The sequence below is a fragment of the Mytilus edulis genome, chromosome 9, assembly GCF_963676685.1.
Source record: "Mytilus edulis chromosome 9, xbMytEdul2.2, whole genome shotgun sequence".
Lineage (NCBI taxonomy): Eukaryota > Metazoa > Mollusca > Bivalvia > Mytilida > Mytilidae > Mytilus > Mytilus edulis.
The window spans coordinates 55,137,710-55,159,598 of record NC_092352.1 but is presented as its reverse complement, the minus strand read 5'-3'; the positions used below and the strand labels follow the sequence as shown (position 1 = coordinate 55,159,598).

The 21,889-nt window shown below is 32.7% G+C and overlaps 1 protein-coding gene across 1 annotated transcript in view; it reads left to right on the top strand.

Annotated features, from left to right (window-relative positions):
- The window catches only part of LOC139490060 (uncharacterized), a 49,835-nt gene extending 32,234 nt beyond the window's left edge, over positions 1 to 17,601 (top strand). Inside the window, exons 13-20 of the mRNA XM_071276911.1 lie at positions 378 to 496; positions 3,230 to 3,396; positions 5,575 to 5,668; positions 7,043 to 8,611; positions 9,392 to 9,493; positions 11,161 to 11,319; positions 11,779 to 11,820; positions 13,465 to 17,601. Of these exons, the coding sequence (XP_071133012.1) occupies positions 378 to 496; positions 3,230 to 3,396; positions 5,575 to 5,668; positions 7,043 to 8,611; positions 9,392 to 9,493; positions 11,161 to 11,319; positions 11,779 to 11,820; positions 13,465 to 17,450 (6,238 nt within the window). The 3' untranslated portion in view covers positions 17,451 to 17,601. The remainder of the gene's footprint in view (positions 1 to 377; positions 497 to 3,229; positions 3,397 to 5,574; positions 5,669 to 7,042; positions 8,612 to 9,391; positions 9,494 to 11,160; positions 11,320 to 11,778; positions 11,821 to 13,464) is intronic.
- The last annotated feature ends 4,288 nt before the right edge of the window (positions 17,602 to 21,889 follow it).

Sequence of the window (21,889 nt, the reverse complement as noted above, 5' to 3'; positions counted from 1 at the left end):
ATTTGTTTTCAAGTGGTTTTCAAGTAGGAATCCCTCAAACCCCCCTGGCTAAGGATGTGGTACTGTATAAGTTATATTGGGACTATATGTTTTCCATTTCAAGAGCTCATTAACTGGAGAACATACTGTGGTTAATTATTATTCATTTGATACCAATTTTTGTGGATTTCATGGGTACAGGTGAAACACGAAAATTAAATTTTCAACTAATAACAAATTTCTACAGACTTGTATGCAGACGCTGCCAAAATAATAAGATTTCATACCCACGAACATGTAAGTTTTCATTATTCCCTGAAAATTGGTACCCACAAAAAATAAATGAAACCACAGTAGTAGCATTTTTTTGTCAATAACTATTTATTATTTCCTTTTAGACCACTAGAAAATGTATTAAATCCTAAAGAAAATCAGGAGAATAATTTTGTATCCGTACCATTGGTGTCAGGTCCAACAACTGATAAAGAAGGTACAGAAAGTAGTAGTAATACACAAGGTATGTACTGTTTATATAAAAAAGAAGATGTGGTATGATTGCCAATGAGACAACTCTCCACAAGAGACCAAATGACAAAAAATAAACAACTATAGGTCACTGTATGTATTCAACAATGAGCAAAGCCCATACTGCATAGTCAGCTATAAAAGGCCCAAAAATGACAATGTAAAACTATTCAAAGGAGAAACTTAACGGCCTGATTTATGGGAAAAAAAATGAAAGAAAAACAAATATGTAACACGACAACCACTGAATTACAGGCTCCTGTACATACAGAATGTTGCAGGCTTAAACATTTTAGCGGAGTACCAACCCTTCCCCTAACCTGGGACAGGGTGTAACAGTACAACATAAGAACTAATTATTTAAATCAGTTGAAAAGGACCAAACTCATCAGATGGATACAAATACTACAAATACCATCAAAATAAGATTCAGAATGAAGGACCAATTCGTGAGGACTGAAATGGGAACTGATTTAAGTATGTAAGGGAACCAGGAAGCAATAAGAAAAACCAACAATAAGCAAAAAGTAAAATCACAAAAATACTGAACTCCAAGGAAAATTCAAAAAGGAAAGTCCCCAATCATGCCAATCAAAATCAAAAGTTCAAACACATCAAACAAATGGATAACAACTGTCATATTCCTGAGTTGGTACAGGCATTTTCTTATGTAGAAAATGGTGGATTGAACCTGGTTTTATAGCTAGCTAAACCTCTCACTTGTATGACAGTCACATCAAATTCCCTTATAATGTCACAGCTTGTGTATAAATATTTCGATTGCTCTGTAATCATACCACAATGTTAAATACCACAAGCAGAAGGTTGGGATTCATTTTAGGGGTTATGGGGCCAACAGTTTAGAGGAAAAAACCTAGCATGTTTCTAGTTTCCAGACAATAACTTGTGTGTAATTGTATGGATCTCTCTGAAATTGTACCACAATATTCTGTATAACAAAGGGAAGTGTGGAATTGAGGAAGTTTGGGGTTAATTACCCCAAACATGTCAGAATAAGGGGCCAAAAAGAAGCATTTTTCTAGTTTCCAGACAATAACTTGTGTTTAAGTGTATAAATAGATCTCTCTGAAACTGTACTACAAGGTTCCATACTACAAAGGAAAGGCTGGAATTGAGTTTTGGGGTTATTTCTCCAAGGGGGTTTCAATAATTTTGGGGGGAATTTTTGTGTCAGAAACCTATATTATGTCTAAAATTTGATCACAATCCAAATTCAGACAGTATCAAGCTTGAATGTTGTGTCCATATACTTGCCCAACTGTTCAGGATTCAACCTCTGCGGTCGTATAAAGCTGCGCCCTGTTGAGCATCTGGTTGTGAATTTCATTGGGACAGGGAAATCACAAATTTTAATGCTCAACGAAATGTAAATGTGTCATATGATTATTTAAGAATTTTGGGAAACCACAAATTCAAATATAGATCTGCAAAAATACAAATTTCCTCTATCCATGCAAAGTAGTGCCCACAAAATAGATGAATCAACAGTATTATAATTTTACAAACAAAAAGGTAAAATTCACATCATTTTTTTTTATGGCCCCGCAATGAAGTTGTCTGTGCCATATAGTTCTACCCTTGTCTGAAATTCCGTCATTCCGCAACAAACCATTATAAGGAGTTTATTTCTGAAGGCCTTCAGATACTGGGATGATTTTTTGTATGTGAGTTAACCTTGATGAGTTACAGATCAAGATTAAGTTTTGTTCTGCTCTACTAATTTTTATCGAAATTACGGGCTTTGGACATTGATAAATTGTTGAAAAGCACAGTTATACTGACTTATTTTCTAAACGCTTTCAGATATTGTGATGATTTTTGGCATGTGAGTTAACCATGATAAGTTACAGATGAAGTTTAAATTTTGTTCTCCTCGGCTAATTTTTGTCGAAATTATGGCCTTTGGACTTTGATAAATTGTTGAAAATCACAGTTGTACAGTCTTTTTTTCTAATCAATTTCACATATTGGGCTGATTTTTTGGCATGTGAGTTACCCATGATGAGTTACAGATCAAGTTAAAGTTTTGTTCAGCTCAACTTATTTTTGCTGTAATTTCGGGCTTTGGACTTTGATAAATTTTTGAAAATCAGTTATACAGACTTTTTATCTAAATGCTTTCAGATATTGGTCTGATTTTTGGTATGTGAGCTAACCATGATGAGTTACAGATCAAGTTTAATTTTCGTTTTGATCCACTTATTTTAGCCAAGATTAATTGTTTACAACTTTGAAAATTGTTTAAAATCACAGTTATACAGACTTTTTTTCTATACGCCTCCAGATTTTGTGCTGATTTTTGATATGTGAGACTACCATCATGTTTGTGTCCACATGTGTTATTGAAATTGCAGATTTTTCAACTTTTTGACACATATAGTTTGTTTTTATATGCCATTTGTTATGCTTAAATTAAACTTCTCCTCAACAAACCCCTTTACTTTAACAAAATCTTAAGATAATAACATTACTTTAAATAGATAAGGAGTCTTTAGTATAAAAAAATAAAAGGAATCTTCATTAACTCTCATAAATAAATGGATTTTAGTCTGAAATTGAATAGATGTCATTTCTTAAAGAGAAAATTGATAAGATTTATTCTAACGTTAATGTGTGGCAAAGATTTGCATAATATATCTGTTATTGAAATGATAGACATGCACTTTCTTAATGACTTATTTTCAGTTTATATTTTTTTCCACAGGTTCACAACAAAATAAGGAAAAAAAGAAGAAAGTTCAGAATTCAAGAGACGGAAGAATATTACCTAATATTTTATCTTCTAATATGACGGTTCAAAAAAAGGTGTCTTCTGATACTTGTATGAAGGTTAAAAAAAAGGTGTCTTCTAATATGAAGGTTAAAAAAAAGGTACAGTATACTGTAAATTTAGAAATTATTTAGTGCATTTATTTTTGCGATTTGTCATTTTAGACTAAAATGTAATTTTAATTCTTGCAATTCAGAAAAATCCTAATAATAATCGTAATAATTTCTGAATTTACAGTTAACATTTAAAGTTACAGAAAAATATGTGTTATATCTCTGAATATATGAAACAACTAGTTGTAAATAGATTGACAATGAAATCTTTCAGAAATTTCATTATGCCAGAATTTTCTTGAAACTGATCCATTTGAGACTGCAGATTTGATATTGAGCAATAAAAACAATCTGTTAGCCGTTATAATCAAAATTGTAAATGAAAAACAGAATGAGTTTTGTAACTTTACAAAGTTATTTACTCATCTCAGAAATTATGCATACTCAAAATTCCTTGCTTTCTCAGTGAATACATGAAAGTGTATAAAATAATCTTTTGAGAAATGTCTTGCTGGTTAGATTTTGATGCCCCTGCTTTAGTGGAAGGGGCATGAAGTTTTACCTTTGTCTGTCTGTACATATGTACTTCTTTCCTTGTGTCCCAAAGTTGTTTCCATTCTCTGACTCAACCTGATGTTATGAAACATATACACAATGCTTATTACCACAAAACATCAAGTTTCTTAGAGTTATGTCCCTTTACAAATGGAAAAATTGCTGAATTTTCATTTCTGTTCTCTAGCTTAAGTGATTCTCAACCAAATGTTATGAAACTTGTACACAATGCTTATAACTAGAAAATTGTAATCAAGTACAAACTTTACTTTCACTGTTCTTGAGTTATGTCCCTTTATAATGTTATATGCAAGTGGGGGGGGGGGGGGGGGGGGGGCATCAACTGTGTCCCATGGACACATATCATATTTTTTAGATGATAATGTTATAATACCCCTACAACATAGTTGTTTGATGTAATATGTACAATGTTTTACTATGTCCATGTGTTTGTTCATTGTCCCTTGCCAGAACCTTTAGTATTTCTTGGATTATTTTTATGTGACTGCAAAAATTCAAAAGTTATTGGTCTTATATTGGTATCACGTTGTCGTCTTTGTCGTCAGCTGGCGGTGGCCACGTCAGTGTTGTCTAAAGACAGATGGTTTCCAGAAAAAAACTTTAGTATATAAGTAAATTGAAATCAATAAAATTTTAACACAATGTTTATAACCACTAAAGGAAGGTTGGGATTGATTATGGGGGTTATAGTCCCAACTGTTTAGGAATTAGGGGCCAACAAATTGCCCGAATAAGCATTTTTGTAGTTTCCAGACAATATTTTGTGTTAAATTGTATGAATTTCTCTGAAATTTTACCACAAGTTTCCATTGACAAAGGGATGGTTAGGATTGACTTTGGGGGTTATTTTAGGCTGAAACCATTTTGGAATTGGGGGCAAAAAAAGGGGAAAAACAAGGGTTTTTCTGGATGAAGGACAATTGAGACAATTTAAAAGCAGTGTAAGGGAGGTAATCCAAATCGTCTTAAAAAACAATGTTTGATTGCCTCCCTTACACTGCTTGTAAATTATGTATTAAGGAATGATGATTGTCTTGAGGTGATACGCTGTCAATTTTATTTTAGCAGTTACTATTAGCTATATATATATAGTTAACATTAATTTTAGCCATGTCTATGGATGTCTTTTTTATATTTTAAAACTTTTATAAGGTATTTATGGGTAATTATGGTTGCAAACTCCTTTAGAATAGAAATTTGAATTTAAATACTGACTACATCATAGTATATTGCACAAAGGCAAAAAATTAAATATAAATTCAAATCACATAATCAATTTGAAGTTCTTTGACTACAGTTGTTCTGTGTCAAAAATTTATTTACAATCCAAAATTCAAACCTGTATTAAGCGTAAATAGTGTGTCCATTTTGGCCTAAACTTTTCAGGGTTAGACATCAGCGGTCATATCCAGCAGCGCTCAGTGAAGCAATTTATTAAATTCTTATTAAGGTTTCCACTCATAACAGAATGACAAAGTTATTAAAATTCTGCAGCCTAATATAAGGAATAAATTATCTGCCAATCAATTATGATAAAATTGTATTGAATATGTTAAAGTAAGAGGGGGAATAATTGGGTCGCTGTTCCAGTAATAAGTTGAATTATATACATATGTGAGGCTCAATTAAGGGTTTTTCTTCTAATTACAGGAAAAAGGGAATAGAAATAAATACGGTCAATATGTAAAGAGGTGTGAAAAAATGTTAACTAGAAAGAAGAAGCAAAATGAAGATCCAGAAATGGGTAATGTCAAAATTTTATAAGTGGAAATACTGTAAATTCAGAAATTATTGCGTCCATTATAATTGTGATTTTGTCATTTTGTCCTTAATTGTGATATTGACAAAAATATTGTTTTAATAATTCATATGAAAAATTTCAAAATGCAAGTTTAAATTATAGCGATTATAACACTTGCTTTTTTCGCAATAATATAAACGTCACAATGATTTCTGAATTTACAGTACTCAAATATACTTCTCAGCTTCTGTTATGTCAAGCCATATAAAAAAGAAGATGTGGTATGATTGCCAATGAACCAACTCTTCACAAGAGACCAAATGACACAGAAACTAACAACTATATTTCACCGTACGGCCTTCATACATATTTTACAGATCTCAAGATAGAAATATAAAAATTAGGATGTGGTATGATTGCCAATAAGACAAATTCAACCAGAGACCAAATGACATAGAAATTGACCACTATAGGTCACATTACGACCTTCAACAATAAGCAAAACCTTATAGGTTTTAACAGACTGATCAACAATCTTGTAGTACACCTATAATAGTAGTGTTTGTCTATGATATAAGTCTTCTGTAAACTTAGTATACATACAAATAGTACTGTATGGTGGCAAAGTCAGTCAAATTTAGTTAACTTGGTGTACATAGTACATTTGTAATAGTATGGTGTCTGCAAAGTCTACAAATACATAGTTATTGTATTGTACATGTATTGATAAACACTTTATCACTATTTGGAAATCTGCTTGGCTTGAACTATTGACATCATACTGTAACAATCTCTTGTAGCGTCAGATATTTTGTATTATGATATCAAAACTTTACAGGAACCTTTGTGATGTCTAGTAATTGTGGACAAATAACAGTAAGGTGTATTGTTTGACCCCAAAACTGGCTTTCGACTTACATGGTTTACTTAGAAAAAGTGTTGTTTATCTTCAGTTTCTAGAAGGGGTTATATTTGCAGAAAGGGCACACACAATGCATATATGGGAGGGGTTATATTTACAGAAAGGGCACAAACGATGCATATGGGACAATCAAAATTCATCAGTCTAAGAAAAACCTACAACATCATACAAGAAACTAAGAATTATGTAGACAAGTGGTCTACAAAACACTGAAAAGAAAAGTAAAGACTGAACAACATGAAACCCACTTTTAAAAACTGGGGTTGATCTTCTATGCTCAAGAAAAGGTAAGCAGATCCTGCTCTAGTCTAGGATTGCTCTTTGGGCCACAATTTCTGGCTCAACATTTGAAAAGATCTATTTTCAAGTAAATAGAAAATACATTGTTCATTTCCTTATTCATTTTACTGTACAAATGTGCATCTTTTGTTAATGTTCTACACATTTAATTTTAGAAATGGAAAATGTTTGTGATGCAGTCAATGAAAATGAAACTAATGATCTAGATACAACCCTTATAGAATCAAACACTGTTGAAAGAGGAGATATTCAACATAAGAAAGAGAATAGATCGGTTATAAATTGGGATGTTGATTTAGCATGTTTAGAAGAGCTTCAAACTAGCGAAGAGGAAACACAATTGATAGATTCAGATAATATTGATTCAGCAGAGATCCAACATAGAAGGGAGGATATATCTCTGAATAATTCAGATGTTTTTGATAGAAGAGAGGATAGATTGCATATGAATCCAGACATTGATATGGAAGTGATTAAACAGACAGAAGAGGATAATTTGAACACAGATTCTGATGTTATTGATTCAGAAGAAATTCAACATAGAAGAGAGAAGAATAAATCACTGAAAGTTTTTGATGTTGATAATAGAGAAGAGGGTAGTTCACTGGTAGATTCAGATGTGTTTGATAGAAGCAAAGATAGAACATTAATATATTCAGAAGTTTTTTCTAAAGAAGATATTGGACATAAGATAAAGGATATTTCTTTGATAGATTCAGACATTGTGGATCCTGAAAAAGTTCAACATAGAACAGAACATAAATTGTTGACAGATTCAGACATTGTGGATTCAAAAGAGGTTCAAAATAAAGGAGACATTAGATCATTGAAAGATTCAGACATTATGGATTCAGAAGAGATACAACCTCGAACAGAAGATATTGGACATAAGATTAAGGATATTTCTTTGATAGGTTCAGACATTGTTGATACAGAAGATGTTCAAAACAAAACTGAAGATGGATCTTTGATTGAATCAGACAATGTTGATTCAGAAAATATTCAATATCCAAAAGAGAATGGATCGATGATAGATTCAGACATTGTTGATTCTAAAGAGGTTCAACTTAGAACAAAAGATACATCATTGATGGATTCAGATATTGTTGATTCAGAAGAGGTTCAACTTGGAGCAAAAGAGAAATCCTTGATAGATTCAAATATTGTTGATGCAGAAAATATTCAAAACAAAACAGAAGATGGATCATTGATGGATTCAGACAATGTTGATTCTGAAAACGTTCAATTTAGAACAGAAGATAAATTGTTGATAGATTCAGACATTGTTGATTCAGAAGAGGTTCAACTTCGAACAGAATATACATCATTGATGGATTCAGATATTGTAAATACAGAAAATATTCAATCTTCAAAAGAGAATGGATCGATGATAGATTCAGACATTGCTGATTCTAAAGAGGTTCAACTTAGAACAAAAGATAAATCATTGATGGATTCAGATATTGTTGATACAGAAGAGGTTCAAAACAAAACTGAAGAAGGATCGATGATAGGTTCAGACATTGTTGATTCTAAAGAGGTTCAACTTAGAACAAAAGATACATCATTGATGGATTCAGATATTGTTGATGCAGAAATAATTCAGCCTACAAAGGAAGACATTATCAAGTGTAATGACAACACTATTGCTACATCTGATGATAAATTGACAGGAACTGAAGACAGTACTCTAGCCTCAACAGAAAGTCCTATCCAAGCTGAAGGTAGTAATCTGAATTCTTTTTTTTTAGATATTTAATTTTTCCTGGTTTAAACAAATTTTGTATACATGTCTTTGAAATTTGAATTATGTAGGAAAGCCCTGGTAAATATCTACCCATGAAATCTACCTACTAGAATTGGCACAAAACAAATAAAACTGAATTCACATGTTGCTAAATGGCAATGATGATCTTCTTACTTAACAAATATTGAAATAAAGGTATAGTTGTATGATTGCCATATATGAGATTTATGACCAAATGACAAAGAGATGAAAAATTAGAAAGATTAGCCAAACCCATATTGAAAGGGGAAGTAATTTTGGAGATGTTTAGTTTTCTTGGGTAAATTTTTTGTGGATTGAGGAAAAAATACGTTTTCTTGGAGTTGGATATATGATTTCATGGTTTTGTCTAAATCTGCATACAAGCCTTTAGATAATTTGTACTTAGTTGGACATTCAAATTTGTGGTTCACCGTTAACTGAATAGATATCCACAAAAACTTGTATCCTACGAAAATAATAACGAATCCATGGTAGGCACCTGGTCAACTTGGTCAACACAATAAATTTTCAATCATCTTTTTACCTGAAATATTACATGAATAACAACACCTAAATCACTCTGCAATCAGTTGCTTCAGTCCTCTAATTTAAGCTGTAAAAGCAATAATTATTGAATTTATCTGATTGATTATCATGGGAATATTCTTTGAACAGCTGGATGGGTCATTAAGCTAAGCTAATGAAATCTTGTAACAGTCATAGAATTGTTTTACAGGTGACAAGGAGGAGACAACTCCCTTGAAACGTTCTACCAGATGTAGAACAAAGTCTAGGAAAATGACTGAAAATGAAAATTCAACAATCATGACAATTGAAGGTACAGTAGCAAATATTACATGTGTAGGTTCAGTGTAAAGTATTGCAATTAATTTGCTATATATTTACATTAACCATGATGATGATTGCAAATAAGAATGAAAATAGTCAAATGACCACTTCCTGGAGTTATAGCGTTTGAATGTGCATTTTCTGGCAATATAAGGGGGCAGGGAATAAGAGCCATCTTTCAAGGGCAAAAACTCATAAAAAAGATGTCAATTGACAATTTCTGCCTAATTTACCTACCTTTGTATTTTGGGAAAACTCTTGCATCTTACAATTTCTCTAATACAAAAAAATAGTACAATAAGTCTTTCAAGGCAATAACTCCTTTCAAGGGTCAACTGCCTACTTTTTATATGAGGAGCCTGATGGGTTATTTTACTTCTTCGTGATTGGCACATTTTATATAATAATTTGTTGGAACATTTAACTTTCAAATATTTCTCATTATTAACGAAAGTTTCTTAAAAAAGCGCATTTATAGATAGAGAATTATTGATAGCAAAGATGATGAGGTCCCTGAAGTGGGTCTCATTGGGTTCTAAACCTGATGTGGGATTGCCAATATTTTGTGCCGAGAAATTGGGAAATGAAGTGTAGCAGGACATGGGAAATTACGAAAAAATGAGATTTGCTTACATACATAGTGTAAGCGGGATACAGGAATTGGACAAAACAGTAAGCAGTATACGGGATAGGAACCCCCCAATGAGACCCCTCTAAATGACTCTTTTAACCCATTGATGAATGGTTTGCAGAAACAAAAAAATGAGAGTAATCACACACAGTAAATATGCTTAGAAATAAGAATTACAAACCTTAGGCAACACGGTGGAATCATCAAAATCTGAATTACTCAGAAAAAAAAATTGAGTTATTATTTCTTGAAGTTTAAAAAGAATATGGCAGTCCAATCAATATTTCCTATTATAAAGCTACCAGATTATTTCCCCTTGGCAAATTATAGACAACATGTTTTACTGAATATGTATACACATGTTTAATTCAACTGATATCTGATTCTGATGATAGTTAAAATGTTTAACTAAATGGTTAAACTTAAATCAATTATAAGAATTCTTAAAATTATCAATAAAGGAAATTATTGCCTAGTTACCAACACTACCAGGGATTATCCTTAATTATTTCTTTATTGAGTCATTGTCTCTAACCTTAGCCTGGTAAAGGTGTTGTCTCCTTGTGAAATGTAAAACATATTAAAACGACTTTCTGATTTTTTTATCCCAGGCATATAGATTAGCCGTATTTGGCACAACTTTTTGGAATTTTGGATCCTCAATCCTCTTGAACTTTCTACTTGTTTGGCTTTATAAATATTTTGATATGAACGTCACTGATGAGTCTTATGTCGACGAAACATGCGTCTGGCGTACTAAATTATAATTCTGGTACCTTTGATAACTGTTATTGTTATAAAAATAAAACATTCTTACTTCCCTCTAGACCAGACTCCTGTCAGGTTTATTCTCATTATACATATGAATGAAAAATAAAAGTCATAAAAACATCTTTGCAGCAATTGCTTTTACAACCTTTAAGGCTTTGATTAAAAGGGGTTCAATGTGCCAATAAAAGGCATTGATCATAAAAAAAAGGGCTGTTCTAATGCAATGTTTTAACAGTTATAAAATCTAATTACAGGTGATGAAACGTCGACTCCTTTGAAAGGTGCTGAGAAGACACTTAAAAGAAGTCCCTGGATAAGTTCTTTGAATGAGGAGACACTCGCCTTGAAAGGGTGTATGAAATTCAGTAAAATAAACGCTAAAATTACTGATGCTGCTTATAAAAAAATTCATGGTACAGTATAATTTATTTAACAAAAGTAGTAACTTGCAAAACATAGTTATATAGTAATAATAGTCTGGAAACAACACATTCACTTAATAACTTTTTTATGCTCTTCTGGATTTGTACCAGACATGGACAGAATAGTATCTAGAAGGAAATTTTGTTTAAATTTCTGTACCTGTTTATCAGTATTTTACTTATAAATGAACTGAGATTTTCTTCCAGTTACACATGAACTGAGATTTTCTACCAGTTACACATGAACTGAGTTTTTCTTGCAGTTAACATTACATACAGTCTGCAGTTTAAGTTTTTAAAGCATATATTAGATTCAAAAACTATCCTGGATTATTACCAACTTGGACGAAGCTTCTTACAATCAAAAGAAGGTAATACTTTTATTGGTTTTTTTTCCTTGGTTTTGTTGAGTTTGCAGAAACCTTACAATTTTTTTGTATTGTTATTCAGGTAAAAAATGGGACAATGATGATCCAGCTGAACAGATTATGAGTAAGAAAATATATTTAAAGAAACTATTACAGAGGCAAATTTAGAGGGTTTTTCAGGGGGCCTGGCCCCCCCTTTTCCTGGGAAAACATTATTAGATTATATAGGGAATCACTTAGGCATGACAGGAGTGGGCCCCCTCTTATGCAGTCAGTTGGCCACCGAAAAGTTTATGAAAGTTTCTGGATAGGCCACTGTTTTATACTAAAATGAGTCCTATATATGTGCTGTCAATTCATTATTTTTCTTGGAATACAAAATTTTGGTGAATTTGGTGTGTATATGTGAAATCTGGATTCTAACACCCCTTAAACTGACTGATAATGTAGCCATGTGTGAAAAAAAAATCATATCAAGATGTCCATAACATATATATTGGAGCAAAATAAATTGTAAATGTGTAGAAAAAGATAGTTCCTTACATTTTCTATTTTTATTTCATTAAAAAAGGCATAGGCAAATGTTTTAAATGTTAAAAGAATTAACTCATGAAAGAATTCAAATACTGAAAAATATTCATCTCCTGACCCAATAACACTGATAATTAATTCATGCACTTCTTGAATTTATGCGTTTTTCGGTCACTCATTGAATGTTTATCTCTATTTGAATTCTTGTATTAATTATTCTATAAGTGACATTGTAATTGGCTGTTTCAGATTCTGAAGAATCATTGGTAATTTCATTGTTTGTACCCCAAAAGGAAAATAACGTTACGTCATTGGTTGAATTTCCATTGTTTATGACATTTTTAACCAATCACAACGTTTTGGTGTACACTTTTGAAAATATTACCCTGGAAGCATTAGATTCTGAAACGGCCAATTATTGGGTGCTGAGAAGTTCATGCAGGTACTGCTATATCAGTAGCCTGTCAACACTGAGATTGTGAGTTTCTAGCCTGGCATGTGGTAGGTCTAAATAACTACTTTTCTGACAGATGGTAGTGATTCTCTGGGCACTCTGGTTTTATCCTTCAATAAAAACTTACCTAAAAAACCCATCAGTGCTGAATGTGGCTTTAAACACCAATAAATTACTCAAATATTATTGGGAATATCAATAAAACTTAAAGTAGAATCAATTATCTAAAACTAATAGTAGAATCAATTACTGTAAATTCAGAAATTATTGCGTGCATTTATTATTGCGATTTTGTCAGTTAAGGTGGTACCCAAAACTTTCCCTAAAATTAATTTGGCTCATTTAATTTTCATAAAATTTTGACAATGTATTTAATTTGACCCTTTAACAAAAATAAAAAAAAAATAAAAAATTTTGAACCAACCGTTTTGTCAGAAAAAATACACTGGTTATATAGCAGTTCGACAAACACCAATTTTTATAATTGAGAAGCTTAATATTCCCTTTACAACACAAAGTAATTAAAACGTTTAGCTGACTTTACAGAGTTATCTCCCTGTAGTGTTAGGTACCACCTTAAGACTTAAATGCGATTTTAATTTTTATGATTTGAGAAAAACCCTGTTAAATTCATATAAAATATTTAAAAATGTGAGCTTAAATTATTGCGTTTCCATCTTTTGTCGCATTTTTCGCATTAATAAAAACCTTGCAATAATTTCTGAATTTACAGTATCATGCATTGAAAAATTATGTCTTATTTTGTTTACATTTTATTTCTAGGGTTACTTATTTTCCAAGCTATCATAAGCAAGGCTACTGGGAAGTTGGCATGTAGATTTTGTACAAAAACATTTTGGTATGAAAAATATCTCGAGCAGCACCTAAAATTGTCACATCTTGAAGAAAGATCATGTGATCAAAAGATTACAGATAATAAGTTTATCAGGTATCTTCATGAGATAACAGAAGATTTGAATAAGAAAGGCAGAGAGCTTGAGCGTGCCCTGGAAGATAAGACCATGCTTGCTGCACCACAGTCCAGTAATAACACCAGACAGCCGTCAAACAAAAATGAAGAAAACCAACCAAAAACAAATGCCTCCAATATCAAGATCATTCTAACTGATATTACATGTGAAGACTTGGCGTTACTACTGTTTGTTTACACTATCGATGATTGGTTTTGTCAAGCATGCAACAGAAAGTTCTACACTAAAAATTTGATCGATGAGCTTCAGGATCATGTTTGTGGTAAAAAATTTTCAATACTTTACATCCGTCCGTCTAGAACTACCAGAAAGTTTTTATCACGATCTCTCTTCTCAGTTGTCAAGGACTGGTCAGAAAGACAACTATGTCATTTTAGATCTGTTCCAGCGTGTTTCCTGTTGAATTATGATAGCACAGATTGTCTTGAAGAAGAAAAAAGAGTTGACAGGATGGTAAAAAAGTTTCGAAAAGAGTTCTCCTTAAAATATAACATGGAAGTGCTATTTAAGAAAATCAAAGAAGTAAGCTGTCCTAATTGTAAAACAAAAATTAACTTAGATGATTATAAGAGCCATTGCTGCTTGCCACAAGCTACTGTTCTGTGTTATTGCAATATATGCAAAATTGGTATGGGTTCCGGTTTGCAATTAAAAGCTCACAATTTTTTCTTGCACAAAAACAATTTGCAGCATATGTCTTTTCAACAAGTACCACCCATAGCTGTCAGAAATGTAGAAAGTCAATGTCCTGAAGAACCGCCCACAGGTGTCATTAATACAGAAAGTCAAGGGCACCAAGAACCTCCCACAACTTTTAATATTGCAGGAAGTCGAGGGCAGATAGAACTGCCCACAGCTGTCAGTCATGCAGAACTTCAAGGGCACAAAGAACCGCCCACAGGTGTCATTCATACAGAAAGTCAAGGGTGCAAAGAACAGACCACAGGTGTCATTAATACAGAAAATCAAGGGCACAAAGAACCGACCACAGCTGTCAGTAATACAGAAAGTCCAGGACATGAAGATCTACCTGCTACTGTCAGTAATACAGAAAGTCAAGGCCACAAAGAATGGACCACAGGTGCAATTAATACAGAAAGTCAAGGACACAAAGAACCGCCCACAGCTGTCAGTAATACAGGAAGTCAAGGGCATGAAGAACCGCCCACAGCTGCCATAAATACAGAAAGTCAAGAACGCAACAAATTGAGTACATGGGAAAACCAAAATACTGAGACTGACCTTGTTCAGGGAAGTGAGCAACATCAAGAAAAAGATTACCTTATACATCATGTATTTAAATGGGAGATAGCGGGATTGAATCATCAAATGATAGAATCTATTCTTAGGATAATAGTATTTTATACAAACATAGATGTTGCACTTCATTTAGAGTCACTAGAAACTATAATGAAAAAGGCCAACTTTGAAGTTGAGAAAAAAGGCACTAGAAACAGTTTTAGAATCAGACAGAAACGAACAGAAATATTTAATGCTAAACATTTACAGAAGAGAGAAGCACAGAAGGTTATACAGAAGCAAGGAGAGCATACTGTAGATGCTTTACATTTACTGAAGGAGGGAGAGCATAATGTTCATTTACAAAAGAAAAAAAAGTCTACAGCTGATGAGGTTGAGGTTGCTCTGGCATATTACAATAATATGTACAAGTGTAAAATCTGTGATAAGGGGTTCAGTGCCTTTTTTAAAATGAGAGATCATATATTTGAAGAACATCCGGATGAAAAAAATCGCTGTAAAGTTTGTAAACAGATGTTTCGATCCAGGCAAAAGTTAAGAGATCATGTTAAACATACACAAAACTATGGAAGATATACTCCTTTAAAGGAGAAAGGAGGGAAACTCAGCAATGCTATACCTTTACAGAAGCAAGGAGAACATAGAGTAGATGTTTTGCCTTTACAGAAGCAAGGAGAGCATACAGTAGATGCTTTAACTTTACAGAAGGAGGGAGAACATACAGTAGATACTTTACCTTTACAGAAGCAAGGAGAGCATACAGTAGATGTTTTACCTTTACAGAAGGAGGGAGAGCATACTGTAGATGTTTTACCTTTACAGAAGCAAGGAGAGCATACAGTAGATGCTTTAACTTTACAGAAGGAGGGAGAACATACAGTAGATGTTTTACCTTTACAGAAGGAGGGAGAGCATACTGTAGATGTTTTACCTTTACAGAAGGAGGGAGAGCATACTGTAGATGTTTTACCTTTACAGAAGCAAGGAGAGCATACAGTAGATGTTTTACCTTTACAGAAGGAGGGAGAGCATACTGTAGATGTTTTACCTTTACAGAAGCAAGGAGAGCATACAGTAGATGTTTTACCTTTACAGAAGGAGGGAGAGCATACTGTAGATGTTTTACCTTTACAGAAGCAAGGAGAGCATACAGTAGATGCTTTAACTTTACAGAAGGAGGGAGAACATACAGTAGATACTTTACCTTTACAGAAGCAAGGAGAGCATAGAGTAGATACTTTACCTTTACAGAAGCAAGGAGAGCATAGAGTAGATACTTTACCTTTACAGAAGCAAGGAGAGCATACAGTAGATGTTTTACCTTTACAGAAGAAAAGAAAGCATACTGTAGATACTATTCATAATCAAATAAAGAGAAAGGATAATGTTCATGCTGTTGATAAACAGCAGGAAAAAGAGCCTACAGCTGATGAGGTTGAAGTTGCTCTGGCATATTACAATAATATGTGCAAGTGTAAAATCTGCGATAAGGGGTTCAGTGACTATGCTGAAATGAGAGATCATATGTTTGAAGAACATCCGGATGAAAAAAATCGCTGTAAAGTTTGTAAACAGATGTTTCGATCCAGGCAAAAGTTAAGAGATCATGTTAAACATACACAACACTATGTAAGATATATTTCTTTAGAGGAGAAAGGATCATTGGATCTCAGTTATGCTGTACCTTTACAGAAGCAAGGAGAACATAGAGTTGATGCTTTACCTTTACAGAAGAAAAGAAAGCATACTGTAGATACTATTCATAATCAAATAAAAAGAAAACATAAACAGCAGGAAAAAGAGCCTATAGCTGATGAGGTTGAAGATGCTTCATACTTACAGAAAGAAGAAGAGCATACCGTTAGTGTTGAACAATGTCTGGCAAATGACAATAGTTTCTACAAGTGTAAATATTGCAATAAGGGGTTCAGTCGACTTGTAAAATTGAAAAATCATGTATTGAAAGACCATCCTGATGAAAGAAATCGCTGTAAAATTTGTCATAAGATTTTTGGATCCTATCATATTTTAAGAAGACATGTTAAAAAAACAAAACACTATACATTGAAAGTTGTTGAAAAAACAAAAACAAAGAAAGTAATACTGTGTGAATACTGTGGAGGAAAGTTCTATAAATGGACTAGTCTTAATTACCATATTAAACATTATCATTCAGGTGATAAAGATAGAAAACCTCGTGAATGTGTTCTTTGTGGAAAAGTTTTTGTAACTGTGGCTGAATTTGCTTCCCATCGTAAAAACGATCACTCAACGCAGTGTAAGATATGTCTGAAAACATTTTGCGATGTGCTACATCTTGAAAGACATCACAAACTGAAGCATTTACAAAGAAATTTTAAATGTCCAAAGTGCTGGAGGACTTATGCCTTTGAATACATGCTTAAAATGCATATCAAATTCATTCATGAGGATTACAAACCGTACAGTTGTGATATATGTAACTACAAGTGCTATATGAAGAATGCTATTACTTCACATATGAAAAACAATCACTAAGGCTTCAGAACACTGAATAATACAAGTGCTATAGAATTATTTTCATAACAGAATGGACAAGACCATTTCTTTGAGTTCTCAGGTTATCAATTGACTGGGTCAGATTAGGTGAACGTTCATCTGTAAAGCTCAGTTGTCATATTGTAAGTGTTATAGATAATTAAACTGTAGGGTCGCAAAATGTCTATGTCAAATAATACGAATAACTAACAGTGGACTAAACCTTGTGTGCTGATTTAAATGTTGAATACAAGTGCTTAAACTTTCTTTCTTTTTTCTTCTCGTGCACCTGCATAAACTTTACTCTTTTATTCTATTTAAATCCCCACTAGAAGGCCTCTTACAGACTGAGTGAGCGTAAAATCACTGTTATCGATAGCCGATGACAAACAAGTTAAAGGTAAATTATTCAGTATTATTACCAAAGTTTTGCACTTGTCCACACTGTTATGAAAATAATTGTATGAAGAATGCTATTGTTTTACAAATAAAAAATAATCACTAAGGTTTAAGGGAGCAACCATTTAACTCCAAGCTGGGATATGTTGTTTTTTTTGTATCAGTCAGAAAATTTTGTTTAGTTTTTCAAGGCATCACATTATTTTTTTCAAATTTTAAAACTTTAAGTAATGGATCTTGATTCAGAATATTTTATTTTTAAAGAAAAAACATGACCCCCCTTGAAGATGAATAGAACACTGAATAATTCCTGTATTATGTATTTTTTAAATGCTAAATTTTTTTTGTGTCTATTTTTGATAGATTATTTGAGCTATTGTCAGTGCTTACTTGCTCATTCTTGGTTAACCCTGTCTTCCGTGGATTTTTTTTTTAACATACTTGATTCGCATAGGATTTTTTCAATAAAAAAAAATCATTAGGTTTAAAGTATTAATGCATTGCGAAAACGAAGATTTCGTCAATGAAATTTCAGTCAGATATTCTCATGAATATCCTTTTTATATTAGATCCAAATTTTATCAAGTTTGATACATACTTTTTGTAGGCAAGAGGTTTCATTAATACAGATTTTTTCGTAGGCAAGACGTTTCATTGATACAGATTTTTTCGTAGGCAAGACTTTTCATTGATACAGATTTTTCATAGGCAAGATGTTTCATTGATACAGATTTTTGTAGGCAAGACGTTTCAACTGAGGCACTACTCGGGCATCAAAAGGCATAATATTGGAGTTAAGGGGTGGCGTCAAAAGGCATCATTATGGAGTTAAGGGGGTGGCGTCATTATGGAGGAAAGGGTTAAACATGGTAAAGATTCTTTTGCTCCATCATTGGATCAATTGGGATATATCTTCTCTTTCATTTACCTCAGTGGTTGCTTTAAAACTTTGAATCTGTTTTACTAAATAACAAAACACAGTATAATATTAGAATATACGAAGTAAAACACCAATTAAGGGTAAATTTTTTATACATCTCTTAAGATTATTATGATACATGTATCTTCATGATTGTACAATATATAGGTATTACATGTAATAGACATTTTACCTTGAAGTTGATCTACTTTTTAGCTCACCTGGCCCACAGGGCCATGTGAGCTTTTCTCATTACTTGGCGTCCGTCGTCATCCGTCGTCTGTCGTCATCCTCCGTCCGTCTTCGTTAACTTTTACAAAAATCTTCTCCTCTGAAATTCTGGGCCAAATTAAACCAAACTTGACCACAATCATCATTTGGGAATCTAGTTTAAAAAATGTGTTCGGTGACTGTGCCAACCAACCAAGATGGCCGCCATGGCTTAAAACAGAACATAGGGGTTAAATGTAGATTTTGGCTTATATCTCTGAAACCAAAGCATTTAGAGCAAATCTGACATTGTAAAATTGTTTATCAGGTCAAGATCTATCTGCCCTGAAATTTTCAGATGAATCAGAGAACCAGTTGTTGGGTTGCTGTCCCTAAATTGGTAATTTTAAGGAAATTTTGCTGTTTTTGTTTATTATCTTGAATATTATTATAGATAGTGATAAACTGTAAACAGCAATAATGTTCAGCAAAGTAAGATCTACCCTTTATAGTCAATTTTTTACAATTTTTATAAATTTTTACAAAATATTTTCCACTGTCACATTCTGTGCTAATTTCATTATAGATAGAGATAATTGTAAGCAGCAAGATTTTCAGTAAAGTAAGACCTACAAATACATCACCAACACTGAAACACAATTGTGTCATGAATCCATCTGTGTCCTTTGTTTAAACCAAGGTGAGCGACACAGGCTCTTTAGAGCCTCTAGTTTTTTTTACCAAATAAGACCTGTAGAATTTAATAATATTCAGTCTCTCATTTATTTTCATCAGGTTATAGAATTGATATTTTGATATATGTGTACTGTGGATTGATTTATTATAGCTGACTTTTGTGATTTGAGGAAAAATTGCATTTTCATCATCAATATTTGAAATTGTGATTTTGCCAAGGATTTAACCTACTAGTATTAATTGTTACATTTTGAAATAAAAGTTTTGTGTGCAATTTCAATTGAAGGAAACAAATGAAATTGATAAAGAGCTGGTAGCATTTTTTCTCTTGATGATGATTATATAAAAAGTATGACAATGTACAAATCTCTTAAACAAAATAAAAGAGTGATATTTCATCATTTGTGTGTACTACAACCAAGTTGAGAAAAAGTGTAGCCTTCAATTGTATGCTATTTTCTCGTTTGAATTGTTTTACATTGTTATTTCTGGGCCTTTTGGATAGCTGGATATGTGGTATGGGCATTGCTTATTGTTGAAGGCTGTACAGTGACCTATAGTGACTTATATGTATCATTTTCGTCTCTTGTGGTGAGTTGTCTCAATGGCAATCATGTTTGTAGAATAAGATTCATTTACAAAACAGCTGCAACAAAGGTAAAAAGGGCTGTTCAGACCCATGACATTAGTTGTTTTTATCACTTCAAGAACTGTAAAGATAGATAGAAACTTTTGACATTTAGCAAATAGCAAAAATGATCAGCAATGATGCAAGATGTACAATAATGCATAATGAGCAAACCCATTCAATATTATAACCCTCGAATGATAACTCAATAACTAGAGAATAAAGTGAGTGGTGTACTGAAATTTGGAAGTCTTATAACTCGGATAACTCAATAACTATTATAGATAGGTAGAATCTGTCAAAAGCAAAATCGAGTTTTTTTTTTAAATAATAGTTTTTTTACATATTTTTTCAAAATAAAAATTGGTAATGGTTGATTAATAAAAAGTAACAACAGCAAATAAGATCAGCAAGGCAAGACGTACAAGCTTTCAAGAAGTTAGCTAACACTGTCGCTTGATCACTATCCGCTGGCTCGACAAAAATCATACAAGGTATAAAACATACTTTTTCTACCTTCTAAATATTACTTCCATGGTGTATGGGAATATTTTATGATGAACATGTTTTTATCACACGTTTTATTTGACCTTGACCTCTTTTTCACAGTTCATTGCTCAGTGTTAAGTTTTTGTATTTTGGTCTGTTTTTATACGACTGCAAAAAAAAATTGCGTTCGTATAATGGAGGGTTTGGATAGGGTTAAATGATTAAAGAATAATGCCCTTAAAAAATGAAGATTAGAGAATAACGGCCAAAAAAAATGAAGATTAGAGAAATGCGTGGTCTAATTTTTTGAAGATTAGAGAAAAAAAGGAGTGAAAATTAAATGTTTACAGAATAACAGACATCCCCCCCCCCCCATCCAGACCCTCATAATGGTATGATGTTGTCGTCCGAAGACACATTTGGTGTCCGGACAATAACTTTAGTTTAAGTGAATGGATCTCTATGAAATTTAATAAAAAGGTTCAATACCCCAAAAGGAAAGTTGGGATTGATTTTGGGGATGATAGTCCCTACCGTTTTGGAATTAGGGGCCCCGAAAGGGCCCAAAACAAGCATTTTTCTACTTCCAGGATATCAACTTGTGTATAAACATTTCAATTGCTCTGAAATTGTACCACGATGTTTAATTCCACAGGTAGAAGGTTTGGATTGATTTTGGGGTTATGGTCCCAAATGTGTAGGAATTTGGGGCCAAAAGTTTTTTTTAGTTTTCAGTCAATAACTTGTGTTTAAGTGTATAAATCTCTCTGAAATTATACCACAAGTTTCCATACTACAAAGGGATGGTTATTGGTTGGGGGGAGGGGGTGTTATGGTTCAAATCATCAAGCAATTGGAGATTTAAAAGGAAGAAAACAAGGGTTTTTATGGTTAAAGAACAATTTAGAAACTTTAAAAGCAGTGAAGGGGATGTAATCCAATTAAAACTCAAAGAACACTGTTATATATATGTTTGATTACTTGATTACCTCCCTTACACTGCTTGAAAATTATGCATTAAGAAATGATATTTGTCTTGAGATGTGTAGCTGTAAATTTATTTTTAGATGTTACTGTTTATTTTTATTAATCTTAACC